Source organism: Cebus imitator, unplaced genomic scaffold (genome assembly GCF_001604975.1).
Source record: "Cebus imitator isolate Cc_AM_T3 unplaced genomic scaffold, Cebus_imitator-1.0 Scaffold1, whole genome shotgun sequence".
In the NCBI taxonomy this organism is placed as follows: domain Eukaryota; kingdom Metazoa; phylum Chordata; class Mammalia; order Primates; family Cebidae; genus Cebus; species Cebus imitator.
The window spans coordinates 3,347,055-3,369,036 of record NW_016107316.1 but is presented as its reverse complement, the minus strand read 5'-3'; the positions used below and the strand labels follow the sequence as shown (position 1 = coordinate 3,369,036).

Genomic DNA, 21,982 nt, shown 5'->3' with positions numbered 1-21,982 from the left:
GACATAAAATTCCAAAGTTGAGGGAGTTTGTTGAAAATATACAAGCATGAAAACTCTACCCCTAAATGTCACAGTGGTTAAGGGCCGAGCCCTGGAGCCAGTGGCCTGGGTCATATCCCACCTCCACGACTTTCTAGCTGCCTGGCCTGAGGCAAGTGGCCAACTCTCTTGGGTCTCATGTTCCCCATCCGTAGATGAGAACAAATTGTAGCACCTGCCTCCAGCATGAGTTCACAGCACAAAGCACTTTGGGCAGGGCCTCCCTGGCTCATGGTAAGTGCCTTACAAGCAATGGCTTTCGCCACCATGAATTCTCAGTCCACAGGACGGAAGCCAGGTATTTTTTTTTAAGTTCTTCAGAGGACTGAGAGGCACACCAAATAAGTCTCATCTTTTACACTTACTTATTCCTGTGTAACTAACTACAAACCACCTGGAATTCTCAAATTACGAGACTTTGGTCAGTATGGCTTGGTGGCTACATGGTTTTGACGCCAGGCAATCATGGTTGGGGTCCAGTTTCACTATAAACCCCCCATGTGACCTTGGACAAGTGGCCTAACTTCTCTAAGTCTCAGTTTCTTCATCTGAAAAAGGGGGATAACGGTGTTTCCTATTTCATTGTGTCACTGTGAGGATTATTTCAGGTAACAAATAATTATTACTGAGCCCAGGGTGATTTCAGTCTTCTATTTTGATGAGAAAATGCCAGGTGATAAGCTAAAAACTCACTGAGTTTTGAGGGTATGTGTTTAGTTTGAGGAAGAAGATTCTGAATCTCACTACCTAAGGATGCAGGGATGGGGAAAACAGGAACCTTCCTAGGGCTTCCAGAGACATTGAGTTTGGCTCCGTATGGAGCCCAAAGCCCCCAGCCCTTAAGGGGTCTACCTTCAATATCTCCATCCAATGCCATAGAACAAACATTCCGAATCTTGCTCAGAAAGCTGCAGCCACCAGAGAAAATGTCAAACAAACTGCATTACATCTTCCAAGATGAGGAAGCCAACTGGCGCCCTGCAGGAAGGTTTCCAAAAAGACCAAGAAGGGTCTACACGTAACCCTGGGTTGAATCAAAGACCCAAGGAGCTGGAACCCATTATCCTCAAATGCACTGGTCAAAGCTTTTACTAAATGTAACTTCTGCCACCCAAGTGTCATTGCTAAATACAAGGGCCCGGCAGCCCCGTGGCACTCACGTTGCTGCAGGAGGTCGGCCAGTGGATCTCGTTGTAGGGGCTGATGAGCGTGTGCTGTGTCTGCAGTGCGTATGGGAAGGAGGTCACGTGAAGGGTCACAATGTTGGGGGCCTCCTTCACCTCCCTGCAGTTGAGCAATCGGTCCACCAATCCCACCGAAGGGTCACTTTGAGAATAGAGGTTATGAACAGCGCTACTGAGGGAGGAAAAGGAGGAAAAGACACAATAAGTGGAATTACTATATTTTTTTTCTAATTTTCCAAGGATGAAGCAGTTGAATAAATTTATAACTAACCCCTGGCTTTGCCAACAGTTGAAGACTATGGCTCCACCCATGACTAGGAATACAGAAGAAAATGGCCGGAATTCAGGTAGCTGTCAGGGACTCTCCTGAGACTCATTACTTAGGAAAAATTGCCTGCAGGGGACAGTAGTCAGAGGATTTCTTACAAGACACACACTCCTTCTACCCCATCAGATAGTGACATGTCCCCAGGAACATTCCAGGGATCAGCTGTTCCTCTTTGGCCCCATCTGATTGTGTACTTACCTCCTTACAGAGTCCTTCTGACCTTGAAATGACCCGGAAAAGATATAAAGAGTCAATTCTATAGTCAGTTTAAAAGGCGGCACAGAGGGACTGGGAAGTGTTTTGGACAAGGGTCTAGGAGCCAGGCCCAGCTCTGCACTTCTCGGTGGGACAAACGCCTCTGTGTTCTCTCCTGTAAGTCTAGGGGATTTTTTTTTTTAAATCAGTGCTTAACCCTTTGGATGGCAGGAGGCTACCCTGAGGAATTTACCCCCAAAATGAATATTCACAATATAGCTCTTTCTACAATTTGGGAATATTCCAATTTCCCCCAAACCCATACATGGATTCTAGATGGTAGATCCTTTACAAGGTGATCCTTCAGGTCCTGGCCAGCCCTAACTAACTGTCTGTGGATCTGTGACCATCGAAGTCTTTCTCCATGACCTGGCCCAGGAGCCCCATTCCTTCCTCATGTATATCAGTGGAAATGTCTGAACGCAAAACCCCTAGGCCAGTCTCACGGAAATGACCAGTCCTGGTAAACCAGAAATCCTGCCAAACTCTCGGCTTGACCCATCTGAAATTCATCTGGGTTTATGTTCATTTTAGCTGAGTAAAATCGCTCCTTAAGAAGCGCAGGCATCAAGGGTGACCCATGGTACTGGAGCCCACGGAGCCTCTTTCAGGGAAGGACTAGGCTGAGCTACTCCTGCTAGGACCCTCCGCACCCCACACCTGCATGGTTCCTTGTGGTGAGTGAACTATGAAAGAAACACATCAGGCATCAGGTTGTGATTCGGGGGCCTCGGCTCTGCCACTAACACCCTCCCCCTCCACCCTTCCCGGTGACCCTGGGAGACATGCTTCCCTTCTCCAACCCTTAGATTCCACCATGGTAAATTTCAGAGGTCGCACTAGATAATCTACGAGACAACTTCCACCTCAGGATTGTGGAAAACATGCATGGCACCTGCTTACAAACACCAAACCCAAACCTCATCCATCTTTTCAGGACTTGTACCCTCAGCCCCAGCGAACATCCACATACAACATTTCAAAGATGGAAAATGTCAGCCCGTCATATATCAAGTCCGTCTAACCTCACAAGATCCCAGTGCGCATGGTCGTGGATCAGGACAAAAAGTGTATGCGGGTTCTGGAAGGAGTTTTGCAGAAAAGCCTTAAATTTTGTCTGTGCCTCCGCGTCTAGCTTCAGAACATACTGTTCCACCCTCTGCTTGGTCACGTGCTCTTTTTCCAGGCCAAGCTCCAGTAAAACTCCTGCAACACAATGAAATACATCAGTAACTCCCAGCATGCTCACTGGTTTTCATTCACTCAACAGACACCTACTGAGCAACTCCTATAAAGCAGGTACTGAGCTAGACCCAAGGATGTGTGACTAGGAAAAAGTAGGGAAAAACTCCCACATGGGCTACAGCTGTGTAAGTGTCTTGCACAGGCGCTGGGGCACAGGCAAGCGGTGCTGCAGCCTGGCTGTGTGTACAGCAGCCCTTTCTAGGAGCACCAGCTTCAGGAAGCAGCTGATCCCAAGCCTGGTAAGACAGAGGGAACTAAACGGTCCCACCAGCAGCAAAATCCCTCTCTTGGTCTGAATGCCACAGGGCCATATGCCACTAAAGAGTGAGTCATTTCAGTGAAGACACTGGACATCTGTGTACTCTGTGGTTAAATACGATATCCTTGAAAGTACAAGGAAAATCCATTCAGTGAAGCCAGACAGCAACACATGGTGAGGTCACCAGCCTGAGTGGGACGTTGTGAAAGTTCAAGTTTTGGCTCTACCGTCAACAGATCCTACAATCTGGGGCAAGTCACTGTCTCTGAACATCAGTTTCACAATCTATAAAACAAGAGCAACAATAATTGCCCCATCCACTCGATAGCAAAGAACGGTGTCAACATCCAAACACGGATTTAGGCAGATCAAAGCTTCTCCACACAGGCCACATGACTTGTCCCCGAAAGGCCCCATACCTGAGTGCCACACGTGGAACAGAGTCTGCTGGTAGGTCACTTCTGAGGGTGGAATGCAAATTAGAAAGTCCACCTTCTCAAAGGATCCCAAGTCCAGATTTTGGGTACTGGAATCCGCAATGGAACACACGTGGGAGAGGAGCTTCTGTGCCACTGCCAACTGGAAGGGCCGGATGCTGTGTGGCTCCAGGTGGTAACCTGGAACCAGAGCCCCAGAATGCCAGGTGAGCCCCAGGGCACATGGCTACTGTCCAGGCCCTTGGCCAGAGAGTCAGACAGTGAAACCGGTCCAGGGGAGACGGGCCCATGCACAAAGTGACGAGGGAAAGGGGAACAACTCACGTTTATCGTTTATCAAGTCCCTGCTCTCAGCTAAGCAGTGGCGGGTGTGTGAGTAGCAGTTATGTTATGAACCATTCTTCACTTAATAATAAAAACAAGAACCCACCACTTGGGGACCACAGAGGAGGCAGTGGCCTATCCTGCTTAGCGAGGACGATGAGCCCATCCCAGGGGAGGTGACGCTGAGACTGGACTTTGGAAGAGGACTGCAAGCTCTCCAGAAAAAGAAACTAACACGACAGTCATTTAGGAACTCCACAGGAATAAAAAAACAACAGACCTGGAGGCAGGAAATTAGCAGAGGAATCCACCATCTCAGAAACACAGATGGATGTGCAATTCAAGATTAAATGAGCTTGTCACAATGAAAGACTGAAGTTTAAATTAGGTATCAGGTCTACTGTGACACTAAAGAGATGTCCTGTCTTGTGGGTGTGCCTCTGACATTGCTACCTCCAACCTGAGCCCCTGGATGCTGCCTCCCAGGCCAGACCCAGGCCCTCGCCAATGCCCTCTCATCGCTCACCGAGCACACATGAGCCCTCTGTCCCTTCAGCATCCACTGAGCACACCTGTGTACCCACCTCTCACTGTGCACACCTGTGCCCCAGCCCCTCTCACTGTACACACCTGCATCTCCACCCCCGCTCACTGTACACACCAGTGCCCACTGCCCCCCTCAATGTGCACATCTGTGCCCGCTTCCCCTTCCCCCCACCCTGAGAGGCTCCTTTTCACCACTCACTTGTGCACACCGGTGTCCCGCTGACCTCCAGGGATGCTGTTTTAGTGACAGAAGAGGCAGTGAGCGAGGAAGAAATATGGCCTTGATTTTCCTGGTGAAATTTGTCCAGCAAAATGTCAATGTCACCCTCTGCCCAAGACAGAATAAACAAATGGGTTTTCTGTGTCAGTGAAATTTAGCAAAAATCTACAGAGCAGTTAGTGTCAGATACGGTCCTGAGGCCTGGAGTCATGGAGGTAAAGAGGACGTAGCCTGTCCTGTCAAGGGACCTCAGCCTAGTGGGGGTGAAGACACACCGTCAGAGTGAGTCCCCCTGACATAGCAAGTGCTAGGGCAGAAGGAGGAACAGCATGCTAAGGACGGAGGAGAAGGTCCCAAGCCCATCTGGAAAACGAAGAGTCTGAGAAGCTTTCTCGGGGGACATGGGATGAGTCTTGAGGGGTAGGGAGCTAGGCAAACAACAGAGAATGATGCTCACTGCCCAGAGCACAAGGGATGCGAAACTCTCCGGGAAGAGGGAGAGGGGGGAAGAGAGGCCACCAAGTCTGGAGAGGTGCAGAGGAATGGGCACAAGGGCCTCGTGTACCCCACGGAGACAGAACCCACATGGTGCCCTCCCCACTCAGGAGAACTCTACAGCCTGAGCAGGAAGAGATGGCCAGCCAGAACCCACAGCTGTCACTCAAGAAAAGAAAGGGACAGAAATGCCAGTGCACAGAATGAAGGGCACTCTAAGTGGAGATCAACCTCAGCGGGTCACAGGCAGGGGGCAGAGGTGACCTCCCCCGGCACTGATTTATCCCATTAATCTCTGCATGTGCACCTGTCCCATGACAAGCCTACCTGGACAGAGGGTGCTAAAGAAGGCCCCCAGCGAGTCCACCTTCCCCGTAACCAGCTCGTAATTGACTTCCTTCTGGTACTCTGCTGGGGTGAGAAGGCTCTCAGAAAGAATCCGGGCTTGGTATTTTCCTGGAAAACAAAGAGCTTTCACTGTGCCTATTGTATCTTCCCCGCTTACTGGCCATGTGACCCTGGACTAGACCCTTAACCCTTCTAGACTCACATTTCACATCTGGAATCTGTGGCTGACAGCAGGATCTACCTCCCAGACCTGCTGTGAGGCGACACATGACAACGGTGCCTGATGCACAGCAGAGGGTCAGGGTCTATAACTGAATGTACCACTCACATCAAGGTAAAAAATTGACAAAAAAAAAAAAACAACACAGAATAGGTTTAAGATTAAAGAATGCTGGTCAGGTGTGGTGGCTCACGCCTGTAATCTCGACACTGTGGGAGGCTGAGTTGGGCGGATCATCTGAGGTCAGGATCATCTGAGGTCAGGAGTTTGAGACCAGCCTGGCCTACATGGTGAAACCCCATCTCTACTAAAAATGCAAAAATTAGTTGGGTATGGTGGTATATGATTGTAGTCCCAGCTACTCGGGAGGCTGAGGCAGGAGAATCACTTAAAGTTGGGAGGCGGAGGTTGCAGTGAGATAGTACTACTGCATTCCAGCCTAGGCAACAGAGCAAGGCTCCATCACACACACACACACACACACACACACACCAGAATGCCAAAAGACAATTCAGACACTGCACTTAAAAAGTTAAATGCCAGGCGCAGTGGCTCACACCTGTAATCCCACCACTTTGGGAGGCTGAGGCAGGCAGATTGAGGGAGCCCAGGAGTTTGAGACCAGCCTGGGCAACATGGCAAAACCCTATCTTGTAAAGTACAAAAATGTGAGCTGGGTGTGGTGGTGTACACCTGTAATATCCCAGCTACTCCAGATGGAGGTTGAGGCCACAGAATCACTTGAGCCCAGGAGCTCAAGACTGCAATGAGCCAAGATCTTGCCACTGGACTTCAGCCCAGGAGACAGAGCAAGACCCTGTCTTAAGAAAAAGTGCATTAAATTGTGCATTTTTAGGCAAATTTTACAAGGTACAAAAAATTCCACTTGAAAATGCACAGCACCTGGGAAGATTTAAGCAGGACAAGAAAGCCCACGCATTTGGTGTCTGTCTCCCCCACCTAAAGAACACTCCGGGCAGGCAGAGACTGCTGTGCTCCCCGTGGGCCCCAGCCCTGCACATGTGGGGCTTCAATGACTGTTTTTAGAATTAAATCAATTGGCTAGGTGCAGTGGCTCACACCTGTAATCCCAGCACTTTGGGAGGCGTAGGCAGGCGGATCACTTGAGTTCAGGAGTTTAAGACCAGCCTGGGTGACTTGGTGAAACCCCATCGATACCAAAAAATTAGCTGGGTGTGGGGGCACGTGCCTGTAATCCCAGCTACTTGGGAGGCTGAGGTAAGAGAATCTCTTGAACCCAGGAGGCAGAGGTTGCAATGAGCCGAGATCACACCACTGCACTCCAGCCTGGGGGACACAGTGAGATCCTGTCTCAAAAAACAATTAAATTAATTGGGTCCTGAAGACAACACAAGGTCATTGTTTTTTGGGGGGGTTTTTTTGCTGTTGTTTTTGAGACAGTCTTGCTCTGTCACCCAGGCTGGAGTGCAGTGGTGTGATCTCAGCTCGTTGCAACCTCTGCCTCCCAGGTACAAGCGATTCTCCTGCCAGAGCCTCCCAAGTACCTGGGACAACAGGTGCGTGCCACCACGCCCAGCTAATTTTTTTGTACTTTTAGTACAAATGGTTTTTCACTGCGTTAGCAGGATGCTCTGGATCTCCTGACCTCATGACCCGCCCGCACCGGCCTCCCAATGTTCTGGGATTACAGGTGTGAGCCACCACGCCCGGCTGGTCATTTTTGTTTTTGTTTTTGTTTTTGTTTTTTTTAAATCTCCAATAGATGAGTGAAGAAACAGGGCCAGAGTTCTGGTGTGAGTGATCACCCACGGTGGTGGAGCCAGGTTTTCAACAGGGTCTTTTCACACTCCCAAGCTGACCCCAGGGCTAACCTCACCAGCCACTCAGAGCAGGGATGAGCTTGTAACTAAGCTATTATTCAAGGCTGCCTTCCGAAGCCAGCTACCGAGAACAAGCCGCAGGTGTTAACTTGCTGCAAACCCAGGCCCGGGACAGAAAGGGAGAGAACCACTAAAGCGGGGGACCGGGAACGCCGTTCAGGGGGCTTCCCCGCAGCCGCGCGGCCCAGCGCGCTCACCAGTGACGGCGATGCAGGAGTCGATGGCCGCGCTGCGGCAGGCGCAGATGATGACCACGTAGTTGGTCTTGGCGAGCTTGCCCTCGACCAGCAGCCGGAACATCTCGGAGAGGCCCTCGGCCAGGGAGTAGGCACACTCGATGACGTGCACGCTGTCGTTGCAGGAGCTGGCGGCCAGGCTGGCCAGCCAGGGCAGCTGCGCGGAGGTCACGGGCGCCGCGGGGCCGGGCGCGGGCGGGAAGGGCTGCGGCGGCGCCTGCTGGTACTGCCGGATCTCGGTCAGGTGCGACTCGCGCCAGGAGCGCAGGAAGATCTGCTCCAGGTCCTCCATCAACGGCACCTGGTCCGCGGCTGCAACACAACGCAGGCGGAGCGCCTGCCACAAATGCCAGCGGCACCGGGGACGCGCGGGTGCAGCGACATGAACGCACCCACCTAAGTTATTACTGTGAAATCGGGCCACATTCGGCTGGAGCACGTGACGAGGGCATGAAATCCACCATAATCTCACCGGCCGAACAGAGCCACGCTATTTATGTTTATCTCTTTTTTCCCCCCCATATTCAAGGGTTTTTTAAATTATAAGAAGATTTGTAAATTTATATTTAAGATTAAGCATCAGGCCGGGCACGGTGGCTCAAGCCTGTAATCCCAGCACTTTGGGAGGCCGAGGCGGGTGGATCACGAGGTCAAGAGATCGAGACCATCCTGGTCAACATGGTGAAACCCCGTCTCTACTAAAAATACAAAACATTAGCTGGGCATGGTGGCGCGTGCCTGTAATCCCAGCGACTCAGGAGGCTGGGGCAGGAGAATTGCCTGAACCTGGGAGGCGGAGGTTGCGGTGAGCCGAGGTCGCGCCATTGCACTCCAGCCTGGGTAACAAGAGCGAAACTCCATCTCAAAAAAAAAAAAAAAAAGAAAAAGAAAAAGATTAAGCATCGTCTTTGAAAATCCAGAAACACAGTCCTTGCTCACCCTTTGGCCACATACACTAAAACGGTTAAAAGTTTAAAAGTCATTCCTCAATTTTCAAGACAAAGTAGGAAAAATGAATATGTTCTCAAGCTGCAGTTCAGCTTGTCTGTCCTCTTTTCCAAAAAAAATCTTACTTTGCTACCAAGCCACTCACCAACTCTAAGACAATTTTTCAAAAAGCTAACAAAACCCAGAAAAAGGTAATAGATATCAACCTAAAATTATCACCCAAAACACTCCTGTTGCAAAAAAAAAGAAAAGAAAAAAAAAAAAAAAAAAAAGGTAGGAAGCCAAATTCCCATAGCTTGTTGGAGAAGGTCTTTGAAAAGAATCAGAAAGTTAGAACTGGAACTACAGGGGTATAGACAGATTACACTGTCACTGTGCACATACACAGCGGCAAATGTGTAGAACATTCAGCCTGGGAGTATATTAGGCTTCCTCCTATTCCAGGAGAGGGAATCAAAACCTGTGTTGCTGAATTAATATTAAAATTGTCCTTAAAAATAGCCATATGGTTGTCAGTATAAACTTTGGGTTTTGCATTCTTTCCTTAACCATGACCCTATCATCAGTTTCAGTGCCATTTCCAGCCATCATAAAGAGTGCATTAGTGTGTCCATAGTGTCCCATCATATGTAAGTGCCACCGTTTACTTGGCAAGGTCTCCACTGTGGATTCTTTTATTTCTTCTAAATACTCACCTTTATAAATACCTCTGCAATGCATGTCTTGATGCATAGAACATTACTTCCATTGCCTGAATTCTCAAAAGTGGATTTACAGAACCAGCTAATACATATCAGCTTGCTTCCAAATGGCCTGAACGCATCAGTTTACCACATGAACAGTGCTTTGACAAGCAATGGTTTTATTGTACCTAAGCACCATTGGGTACCATCATTGGGGTTATTAATTCAGAAAAAGATTACTTGATTTGTGATTTGCATGTCTTTGATGATGAGTGAGACTGAATACTTTTCAATATTTGTTTCCTTCTGGCGTTTTCTCTTTTACCAATTGTCTGGTTTATACGTCCGGATTTCACATTTGATGAGCTGGAGGAAGGCGCACCAGGCTTCCATTTAGCAGGCACGTTCCAGCCCAGCTCTATCCACACCAGCGGTGCGGCCCTGACCTATCTCATATGGTTTCCTGACGCATAACATGGGGTTCATGCCACCTTCTCTGTGGGCCATGCCAGAATTTGATTAAATCAGCTTATATCTCCGTCTTTGATTGGATGAATTTATCAGAATTCACTACTTGAATTAGCTAATCAAATTAAAATTTAATTAGATTAGCCATCACCTCTCTCTATCTTTAAAAACTTTCCTTTGAGTACACATCTCCTTCCAGAACTACCTGGTGGGGGAAGTTCCAGAACTTTCCCCACCTGGAGCCATCTGCACGTGCCATACTGTCTCCTCACCTCCAATCTCTCTAACCCACTCCAATATGACTTTTATCCCAATTTTCACGTACATCATCACCAAGGCTGCCAACTGCTTCCCCTGGCGAAACCCAGTGGTCAGGGTCCCGTCTTCCCTCCACTAAACTCCCAGCCACACTGGCATGGCTGATCAGTCTCTCTCCTTGGGAATGCTTTTTTCACTGCTTCGTATCAACATGCACCTATTCCCTCAACCTAGGTTTGCAGACTGTCGACCTGAGCTGTGGATGCTGGGGGACATCTGGAAAAGGGCTCGCTGACCATGCCTGGCCTCATGGTGCTAACTGGGGGACACACACTTAAAGGGAACAATCACAGAGCGTAATTCCTGGTGCCCTAAAAATAAAGGGAATAGGATAGGGGCCTGGAGGGCAGAAGCTGTCTTACACACAGTGACAATAGGGCCTTGCTGGGAAGATAACAGGTGACCCTAAACCTGAAGGACATGAGGGAGCAAGCCATACATGTCTTCGGCAAGAGCACGTCACAGGGAAGGAACAGCAAGTGTGGGATGCTCAGGTGGGACAAGATTGCTGAGGGGGACAGTGGGCTGGGACAGAGCCAGCAGGTGGGACCAGGAGGCAGGCAGGGAAAGGGGTGGAGTGAGCGCCGGATGAGAAACCACGGCAGGGCTCTGGGCAGGGAAGAGATGCAACTGGATTCCCAGTTTTCAGGGATGTGGGGAACATGGCAAGAATGCCGCCCCAGTGAGGGGACAGCCACCGAGAGGGTGGGCGAGGCTGGATTCCAGATACGCTGTGCTTACTGCCGGACTGGTGGTGACTATGAGAAAGAGGGACGATGGTGGTTTTCCCAGCTTCCCCACCAGCCTTTCCTGCCTTCCCTCCGGTTCCAGCTCAGCTGCCTCCTCTGGATCTCTGAAGGTAGGAAGTCCCCAGGCTCAAACCTTGGCACTTTCCTCTCCCCGTAGCCACCCGCAGCTGGTCTCACGGCTTTAATATACATCATCTGTAAGCCGATGTGTCTTAAATGTATATCGACAGCTTCAACCTCCCCTGGGACCAAGGCCTGCCCATGCAAATGACACGGGCCACTTGCTGTCTTGTGGGCATCTCAAACTCATGCCAAGACAGAACTCAGGTCCATTGCCACCATTCACCTGGCTGCTTGGGCTGAAACCCAGGCCACATCTGCTCCCACTCCCTTCAAAGGGATTTCCAGTCACCCTTACCTTCAGAATAGCTCCTCTAGTTCACTGCTGCCGCCCTCAACGACCCAAGCCACTGCGTGCCTTTAACAGGCAACTGACTGTTTCTCTGTTTCTGCCACTGTGTCTGCACCATTTGACTCCACACAGCCACCAAGGTGGCCTTTTTAAGGTGAAAATCAGATTGCCTCCATCCCCTGCCTAAAAATATTCCAGTGGCTTCTCAACGTATCTACCATAGAATCACACTCGACTGGAGCCTGCCCCTCTCTGACCACACCTCTCACTCACACCCTCTCTCTGCTGCAGCTGCTCCTCCACATCTCACAGCCCTCACCTGGCCTCTCTCCCTCCTCCACCTGTCCTCATTCTTCAGATCATCATAACGCTGACTCCTGCTCAGGGGTCCGGGTCTCTACTCACAGAGGCCTTTCTTGATAACCCTAAACTGACCCCACACAGACACACTAATGCATGCGCCCACCTTTACCTGCCTATTTTCCACTGGTTTATTGCTTCTCTCTCCCACTAAACTAGAATCGCCTCAAGGGCAGGGTCTTTGCACAATTTCCTGCTGTATCCCTGTGCCTAGAACGGCAGACAGAGTTCTGGAAATGTCTCCATCAACTTCAACCTACTGTCAGCCCCTCAGTGTGGGGATGCCCACAGTGACCTCCTGATGTCCCCCCAGGGGACCCATAAGGACTTCCCCTGTATTTCATTTCCAGAAGCCCGTGTCAGCCCCCACAAGGGCCTAGGCCAGGTCTGTGCTCGGGCTGGGAGGTGGAGACGACTCACCCAGCTGGACCAGGTAGTAGACGGTCAGTAGGAGCTGCATCTCCTCAGAGATGGGCTGGATGGTGGAGGCGCCGTACTGCTCGTATGCTCGCGAGATGGACTGGGAATTCTGGTAGCACGTGTATAGGAGAGGGCTGACCACGACATCATTCAGGTTCCCACAGAGGTAAGGGAAGTTCCCGTGGCCTGTGGAGGAACAGCAGCTACTTGGCAACCCGTCTTGTGCACAGTTTATGGCCCCACACATGTGGGTCTTCTGGGGGTGAAGATGCTGAAGGAGACAGGTGAGCTGCGCTGAGTGCCTTGAGTGCCCCTGTCCTGGGAAGCCTTGCTCATTGCATGCACCTGCTCACCCTCCTGGCACCCAGGATGTGGAGTCACCTTTTCTAACCAATGGGGCTGTGGCATTTGCTGGTTCATTTTGTCTAATCCTCTTATTTTTTTTTTTTTTACAAGTGAGGGAGCTGAAGCCCAGAAGGACTTGCCCAGAGCCAAGCAGCTGCCACCTGTCACTCCTCCAGCACCGCTGATGGGACTCGTCATGGGCAGAGCACCTTCCGGAGCTTCGCTGGGTGCTGCCTGCCAGCCCTTAACTCACTGACTCTAAGGAAGGAGGGTTCTGCCCTGCATCTTCCCGGGCTCTCTGACAAAGTGAGCTGGGAAAATACATCATTGTAGAGACCAGGAGACTGAGTCATTCTTTCTTTTCTGTTTTTGTTTTGTTTGTTTGTTTGAGACAGCGTCTTGCTCTGTCCCTAGGCTGGAGCGCAGTGGCGCAATCTTGGCTCACTGAAACCTCCACTTCTCAAGTTCAAGCGATCTTCCCACCTCAACCTCCCAAGTAGCTGGGATTACAGGTGCGTACCACCACACCCGGCTAATTTTTGTATTTTTAGTAGAGACGGGGTTTCATCATGTTGCCCACGCTAGTCTCAAACTTCTGGCCTCAAGTGATCCACCTGCCTCAGCTTCCCAAAGTGCTGGGATTACAAGCATGAGCCACCGCGCCCGGCCCGTTAGAAGATTCATTCTGAGGATAGCCTTTAGAGGTGGAATCACCCAGGCTGGGGTCACATCTCTTTCCATCATTCTGTAGCTACATGATGCTAAGCAAGATGGTTAACTGCCCTAAACCTCAGTCTCTGCATTTGTAAAACCAGGTGAAGCTGACAAATCTTCTTGGGGCTGCTGAGCTCCCAAAGGTGGAACGTGTGTGTTTGGGTGGGGGGGGCGTGTATCTTGCATGCTGGGTACTCCATTTAGTCACCAAAAACACATTTTCTGGCTTCGGCTGTGTGCTACGTGCAGGCAACCCACTAGGCTCAGGGAGTAAAGCTGGTACCTGGGACACAGGTCATAATTTCAAAGACATTGCTTCTCAAGGGCTTCTCAAACACTGCTGGCCCCACCCAGAACTTCTGATGCAGAACTCGGGCCTGATTCTGAATCTGGGATTGGCCCGTGAATTCATGCCTCTCATACGCTCCAGGGCAATGCAGGTGCTGCTGGACCAGGGGCTACCATTTGGGTAGCACCACTTACAAATATTACGGATGGCAAGAGACTAGGGAAAGAGTTACTATAAAAGCAAGCACGTGACATTTGTCATAAAAGAGGAACATAGAAGTGACAAGGGGGGGTGGAGGAAAGGGACTCTAAGACAGCTTCATGGAGAAGGCATAGGGTGGAGTCTTAAAGCCTCGGCAGGGCTTGGACACATGACTGTGGGGAACAGGAATCAGGGAGGCAAGCACTTTACAGCGAGGGGTGCAGCGTAAACAGAGGCAGTGGAGGGAACGGAGCACACCTGAGAATTGGACAGTCTCTGTTCTGGATCGTTAGTGTGAGACCTAGACCGGCCAGGCTTTCTTTTCTGAGGCTCCTGCTCAAAGCCGCTGCGTGTGAAGCCCCGCCTGCACTGCCATGCCTTGCACCCTGTCCCAGCTTTGTTGCCTGAGCATCGTGTTCTTGGGGCCTAACACAGACACATGATGGCCACATGAAAAATACATGCAACATGACTGAAAGAATGCTGCCCTTCATTTTAGGTAGACCGTGGAGTCCCATGGAAGTGCCTCAGTCATTGCCCTGTGTCATGTTAAAGTCAAAACTCAAGAGTTGCACTCTACTTCCTGAATACTCTGCCCATTCTTCGTTTTTTTAGGAAAAAAGACATGTTCTTTATTATCTCTTAATTATCAGTAGGATGCTTCTCCCACTTTCCTAAAATCCTCCCTTCTCTAACCAATGAGCATGATACCAAATATAGTAATAATGTATTTAGGAGGGGTCTGCGTGCACTGCGTGTGTGCCTGGTGTGTGCGTGCCATGCCCACATGGGTATGTATGTGTGTGTCACCATGTGTCAGCCATTCTGATATCTGCAATCACCAGTCAAAACCTGCTGAATCCCCCAGGGTTTTCCATTGCAAGGTCTCCAGATTCATCCAAGGGATTTCTTCGGTTGAGCCAAAAGTCTACCCCTACATAGCATATGTTAGCCCACTGCACTGAACAGACGAAATCTAATTTTACTTGATGCTTCTACAGGAGTGACCATGGCTATCTTTGGCCAAAGTAGATTTCTTAGTCAAAAAATACTAGTGGCATGGGTAACAACAGGATAACCCACCAAAGCAGGGCTCCTACAGCAAGGGAGTGATTTGCTTTTTCCTAATCCTCAGCACTCAGCACAGGCCTGGGACCAGGGCAGAAGCTGAGTGAAGCTGAGCAAATGAAGGAAAGAATGAGTGAACAGGAATGTGGACTTCACGGCAGGAAATCGTGTGTACGTATGTAAGTGTGTGTTTCCATGTGCCAGCTGTTCTGGTTTCACCTGGACCACTGTGGAAAGCTGTGACAAGCACCATCATTCCTGGCATCTGATCGGGGGCTGAACTAGTGACTGGCTCTGCCCTGTTCCTTCCTTGCCCTGGAGAGCATTTTAGGTTTGTCTCAGGAGGGTGCCCTGGAGTCGGCCCAGGATGAGGTCTCGCAGTTGCCCATTTCTTGTCCCCTCCTTTAGGCTCTCCCATCCCCACGACTCACAGCACTGCTGTACTTGCCTTTAAATATCACTGGCTTGGCCTTGCATATTTTCAGCAAGTTGTCAGGAACAGACACAGGTTCTCCAGAGGTCACCACTGGAAAGGTGACTGAAGCTGGTCCCACCAAGCCAACCTGGGGCATGCAGGACATGCCTGCGCTCTCTAGGAACACCCAAGAAAGTTAGTAAAGACATCAGACAAGGCATCTGCCTCTCACACACCTGACATCAGGCCGGCCAGCCATGCTACCCCCAACCAATGTCCTTGATTACAGGAGCACCAAACTCTTAAAGTCACAGATTCCTAAGGTCAAGGGCACCTTTAAGTTCATTCAGTCCATCCTTCCCCCAGTGATTCAGTCTCTTCTTCAATATCCCTGCCAAGTGATAAACAGCCTCTTTTAAAATTTCTCAACACTGAGAGAACTCACTACTATACAGGGATCCTATACCGTATAAAGCAATTCTAACATGTGAGAGGGAGATCTTTTCTTACACCAAACGCTGCCTCCTTAGAACTCCCTCGCCAGTATACACATTCACACACATGCACATGCACACACACACACAACTGGTGGCAGCACTACCACCAGTACCCGGGTCTGGAATTCCGGGCGAGGCTGCCATCACTTACCATACTTAGCTCTGTTCCCACCACCTTGTGGGTAGCCACCATCTGGAGCTGATGGAGATTCTGGAGACCACCCTTTGTGGCGTTTTTTGGGGGGCCCGGAGTTTGACAAGAGACCTAGACAATATTCAGAGTGTGGATTAGGCTATTACCAGGAAAGAGCTCCAATAAATCTTTCCATTGGTTTGGAGAACAATGATCTGTTTTATCTTGTTTTTTTCTAATCACAGTTTCACATGGGTTTTAAGGACCTAGCAAAATATCTAGGCATAAGGAAATGTCGATTTTTGTAAATGTTTCATTCCAAAGCTGTGTGTGTCTCAACTTTCTCTGAGTCTGAGCGCCTTCGTCTTTAAAATGGGACACTAAACCCTACTCTGAAAGGTGGTTGGAACAGAATTAAAGAGAATGTATGCAGAGCACTTTGTGCAATGAACTGCAGGGAGCTTGGGCCCCACATGGTAGCCAGAATTGCCCACATCATCATCTTCACCACCATCATTGCTGTTACCGACATATTCCAATCCACTTCTGAAGGGCTGGAAGAGAGAAATACGTTTCCGCACAGGCGACAGCAGCATTTGATCCACCACTACAGCTCCACCGCTTGGGGGCAGTACTGATCTGCCTGTGCTCCCCTCCCTGCCCCAGCCTGGAAAGCTAATTTAAGACTCAAAATAATCAAGTACAGAGGCTGGCACCCACTGCAATGAGTCATCCCCACCCACTCTAGATAACAGCATGCTCATGACTCAAGCTATCTTGGTGAATGGTTTGAAACACCAAGAATTGGTTTCCATAGTTTCTTGACCAACCAGATACAAAATTTCCCCTACTTGTAGAGATTCACGTCTCAGCCTCCGCTGCACATTTAACTAACCCGGGAATCTTTTAAAACTCTGGATGCAGCCCCGTCCCAGGTAAACCAGAAGCCCATCATGGGAGCAGGACCCAGGCATCCCAATATCTCAGAGCTTCCCCGTGATTCTAATGCATGGCCCGAGTGGAGAGGCACCAATCAGAGCAACGATTCTGCAGGTGTGACCCGAGTTGCTGCACAGAACCCACATGGGCCTGTTAAACCTGTGTGTCCCTGGGCCCCGCCTTGACCTCCAGAATCACATCTCTGGAAACAACAGTAAGAAAATACCATCCTTTATAAGCCAGCTTGGTGATTCCTTTTTTTATGAGATGGAGTCTCACTCTCATTGCCCAGGCTGGAGTGCAATGGTGCAATCTCAGCTCACTGCAACCTCCGCCTCCGAAGTTCAAGCGATTCTGCCTCAGCATCCCGACTAGCTGGGACTAACGGCATGCACCACCATGCCCAGCTAGTTTTGTATTTTTAGTAGAGATGGGATTTCACCACGTTGGTCAGGCTGGTCTCGAACTCCTGACCTCAGGTGATCTGCCTGCCACAGCCTCCCAAAGTGTGGGATTACAGGTGTAAGCCACCGCACCCAGCCAGTCTGGTAATTCTTAAGCACACTGCAGGGTGAGAATCATTGCTTTACAGTCTCTTAAGAGTAATCCAAAAAATATTTTCACCTCATCAGACTGACTCAAAGTAAATAAAAAGTTAAAAGCAGAAAGTACTTTGTTTACAAAGAGCTTTAAAACCCGTGGGCTCCTTTCACCCTCCCAACAACCACTGAGGCAGCTGCTGTTTTCCTCATCCCTGTCTGCAGAGATGAGGCCTTTGACACTGCAAACATCTGTCCCCAGTTGCAATGGGAGGCCCTCCACAGGGGCTAAGCAGCCAGCTCCTCTAAAAGCTCTGCTGATCGTCCAGAGGGAACAGGGCTTGGAACCGGGTCTCAATAAGGATGGAAGAGATGCAGGTATTTTCTCACTTTGGGAAGCTAATTCTATAGATAGCTCTAAGTAGACCCTAAGCCCATGAGCTCTTCCCAGATGATGTCACCAGGAGCTGCTCCCATGGTACCAGTGTGGATCAACTATTTCTGAAAATGTCTCTTGGGGAGGTACTATGTGGCATTTGTGGGAGACAATTCATTATGTAGCCTGCTTGGTGCAGGACGTTCCGCAGCCTGCCCACTCTGTCCCAGCACCAAATGCCAGTAGGACCCTGTGTCTGGGACAACAAATCCATCCTTTACCAGAGCATTTCCCACCCTGCCCCCAGGGGGCAGCACTTCTCCATTGCGAACCAGTGACTGGCCTGAGTGACAGGCCTCAAGGCTTCAGTAAACTCCAAGTGGTATGAGACACAGTTTCTTAAAAATTGATTTTGAGCTCTCTCCTCAGAACAGACGAGAAGGCCCAGGAACTCCAACACTTCAGCTGTGCTCCACGCAACGCAACCCAGCCAGCGTCATGCCCACTAGCTGGGCTTCCCAGCAGCTGGTACCGGGGCTCTGAGATGCACATGACCAGAGCGCTGCCCTCGGGAACTGCATAGCGTCGAGGCCCTGAGAGCCACACGTGGCTGCGGGACTGAGCCTGGGATGGCTGGGAGCCCCATGCGCTCACAGGGAGCCCTCCTGCACGGAGCAGGTGTTCCCTGAGTAACCTCAGAAAGGCGGTTTAATAGGTGGGTGTAGAGGGCAGCCCAGAGCTGGGAAGCAGGCACAGGGCATGGAGACAGGAGACGGGGCCACGGGGGTGGGAACTGAGCTGCCCAGAGCAGCCAAAACAGCAGGGAATGAGGTTCAGCAGGTGGGCCAGGGTCAGATTCTGGAAAGGCTTGCGTGCTTCCCTGGGCAATCTGGAGGAGCTCCATCTCTCACACCCCTCCACGGAGCATGGCAAGGAAAATGCAGTCAGTCCACACAGGGGGCTTCCTAGGGCCACCTTCACAGGGTCCCGGGCTGAGGGAGGCCCTCGTCTCCCTGCTGTTCAGTGTGGAGGCTGGGGGTCCACAGACCTCAGCCCAGAAGGGAGGCAACAGCAGCCTAATATCCCCAGCCCCGGGGGGCCACCTCTGCAGCCAGAGGGTTGTCCTCAAGGCAGCACCCGGCAGAGAAGCAGCAGTCCCTGGAAGAAAGCAGAAGGCTGCCTGCGGCTTGGCTGCTCTGGAGGACGAGACTCGGCTACTGCCTGGGACTCGGCTGCTGCGGGTTCGGGCTCCAGGACGGAGGCGCTGGTTGGAACTACATTCGCTCCTTCAGTGAAGAATGAGACAATTCACGAGATTTTCACCAGGGAGGTCCTCCACCAGCACGTGGAGTGGGAGCATGGAGACTGGATTCTAGGCTTGGCCCTGCCTCTCTGGACCTCTGTCTCCTCCCCTGTAAAACAGCGCTGGCCTAGATGGTTTCTAAGGGCTCCTCCCGTTTGATGTCACGGATCCTCAAATCCAATTTGGCGGAGTGCATAATGGAGGAAGGAAAGACGAGAATGGCTTATGAAGTGGCTCCAGTTGAGCATGGTGGGGAGAGCACTGGACTGGGAATCCACGAGCAGGTCCCCAGGTGGCTCCGCCCATTGACAGCTTCCTCAAACTCTCCTCTGGCAGGAGGTCTGCTCAGCTCCTTCACTCACCTCTCTCATCTGTATCTTCACCTCCTCATCCCGTTTTGCTCTCTTTCTCCCATTCCACCTCTACATGATGCTTCCTCAACTTCTAAGTTGCAGCTCAGTTATCGCCTCCTCCAGGAAGCCTTACCTGAACAGACCAGCCTCAGTGATGATGCTGATTTGGATGAGAACAGGAACAGCTGGTATGAATTAGTGAGCTGCCAGGTGTGCTCTGACCTTTCATACAGCACCTCATCCCTCTTAACCCTTGGAGCAGAATTCTCATCTCCAGATGAAAAAACATTTATTGAGACTTGGCCAAGCTCCCCTGACTAACAAGAGACAGCGGTAGGGTTTGAATTCGTATTTATCTGATTCAGAAGCCCAGGTTCTTCCCCAGCAACACACCACCCACTATTGCTACAAAATTCTACCGTCCTCCAGCTGCGCAGCCCAAAGGACAGGTCACTTGCCATCACCACAGGTGTCTCACTGCTCCTTGGCACACATGACATCTCCCAAGTGTCACTCATATAGCACCAGGGCCTGGGCCCATACCCACGGACTCAGGAGGCACCAGGCCCAGACCCACAGACTCAGGAGGCACCAGGCCCAGACCCACGGACTCAGGAGGCACCAGGCTCAGACCCACGGACTCAGGAGGCACCTGTGGTCCTGGCCTGACTCTCATGGAAGCCACACCAGACTCCAGGAGGCTCAGCGGCCCCAGCCCAGCAGCTCCCATGCCCCCTCTGGCGTTGGCCCAGAGAAGAGCAGGATCCCCAGGATGGCCAGGACAGGCAGCGCTACCTAAAGCCGACGGACGCGGCAGGGTCAACAGGTTATTCTTGGCCAGCTGTTGGCACTTCGGGGAATCTTTGCCGTTGAAAACAGCCGGACCCATTGCTGCACTTAGTGAGGGGTGATCAGAAGCTGGTCCTGAAAGCAGATAGAAGGCAAAGAGGAGAGTCAGTTCACAAGAATGCCCTGGGTGCCAGACAAGGAGGAAATCATTTTCCTTGCAGTTTCACAAACTCACTTTTCCCCAGCAAGTCTCATCAGGAGGTCAGAATTCCCAACAGTGATTCTGCTGCACTGAGAAGACACATGCAGACACACACACACACACACACACACACATGTGCACATGAACTCCTGCACACACTCCTGCATACACACAAGCACACACATGCACACACACCTATATACATGCACACATAGGAACATGCACCCTCCTGCTCACACCTCATTGGACACACAGCCTGAGTGAAAGAAGGACCGGGGGACTTTCTGAATTCCAGGACCACACCTGAAACTTCTGCTTCCTTCTACATTCTCTCTCAGGACCTCCGGTTGATATGTTTTGGCTGTGTGCCCACCCAAATCCCACTTGGAATTGTAGCTCCCATAATCCCCCTGTGTCATGGGAGGGACCTCGTGGGAGGTAACTGAATCGTGGGGGTAGTTTCCCCCATACTCTCATGACAGTGAGTAGGTCTCAAGAGATCTGATGGTTTTATAAAGGTCAGGCTCTCTTGCCTGCCACCATGTAAGACGTGCCTTTGCTCCTCCTTTGCCTTTTGCCATGATTGTGAGGCCTCCACAGCCATGTAGAACTGTGAGTCCATTAAACCACTTTCCTTTATAAATTGCCCAGTCTTGGTACGTCTTCATAGCAGTATGAAAATGGACTAATACATCTGGAGTCTAGGAGAGCAGTCGGGTTTGCAGCTACCTGGGTGCAGGCTGTTCATAGGACCCAGGGCTCCCAGGTCTGAGGGTAATTCTGGGGGCAATCCTGGCTTCTAGTCTCCTGGGGCTGACCAAACTGTTTAGGTTGCCCACGTCAACCACAATGGTCTGGAAAGAGCTCAGGTCAGGAGTGGCATTGAATGTTTCCTGCGGGTTTAGGAGGGTGGATCTGAAGCCAGATGACATGTGTCTGAGCCCAGTTCCACTACTTCCCAGCTGTGCAACTCTGGACACTTACTTAACCGCCTATGCCTCGGTGTTCTCATCTAGAAAACGGGGCTGGTCATTGTAACAACTGTGACAATGACATGAGCTAGCAGAAAAAAGTGCCGAGAATGGTGCCTGGCGTGTAGCACGCTCTGAGTACTTGCTCATGCTACCATCTTATTTAATTCCTACAACTGCCCTGCAAATTAGACAAAAGAGACTTTCCAACTTTACAGACGAGAAAATGGAAGTTCAGAGGGCTTGAGTTGCCCCAAATCGCTCAGCTGAAAGGTGGCAGCACTGGAGCTTACACCCAGGCACCCGGACAGCAAAAGCAGCAGGCTCTTCAGTCCATGGTGGCAGAGGCACAGGGGGCCTGGGCATGGGGAAGCAGTGAGGAGCTCTGGGCCTCTGGAGGAGAGTACATCCCAGACCCGTGCCCAGGGGATAGACAGGCCAGGTAGGTACAAGGGCACTGGCTCCCTCTTAGGGCCAATGCACCTCTACAGA

General features: G+C 50.8%; 1 protein-coding gene across 10 annotated transcripts in view; it reads right to left on the bottom strand.

Annotated features, from left to right (window-relative positions):
• Nucleotides 1-21,982, bottom strand: part of GREB1 (growth regulating estrogen receptor binding 1) — a 161,679-nt gene that overhangs the window by 40,774 nt on the left and 98,923 nt on the right. For 8 of the 10 annotated variants that reach the window (XR_005199646.1, XM_037737348.1, XM_017525861.2 and 5 more), the window contains 10 exons: nt 20,324-20,452; nt 16,037-16,150; nt 15,422-15,565; nt 12,357-12,542; nt 7,960-8,310; nt 5,660-5,788; nt 4,817-4,945; nt 3,730-3,927; nt 2,832-3,012; nt 1,200-1,395 (listed from right to left, as the gene is read on the bottom strand). Coding sequence is in view for 9 of the 10 variants with exons in the window: in XM_037737348.1 (XP_037593276.1) it covers nt 1,200-1,395; nt 2,832-3,012; nt 3,730-3,927; nt 4,817-4,945; nt 5,660-5,788; nt 7,960-8,310; nt 12,357-12,542; nt 15,422-15,565; nt 16,037-16,150; nt 20,324-20,452 (1,757 nt within the window). In the remaining variant the exon portion in view is untranslated. Of the gene's footprint in view, nt 1-1,199; nt 1,396-2,831; nt 3,013-3,729; nt 3,928-4,816; nt 4,946-5,659; nt 5,789-7,959; nt 8,311-9,254; nt 9,996-12,356; nt 12,543-15,421; nt 15,566-16,036; nt 16,151-20,323; nt 20,453-21,982 lie in introns of those variants that run through there. The other 2 variants (XM_017525866.2, XM_037737363.1) reach the window with 2 other exon arrangements.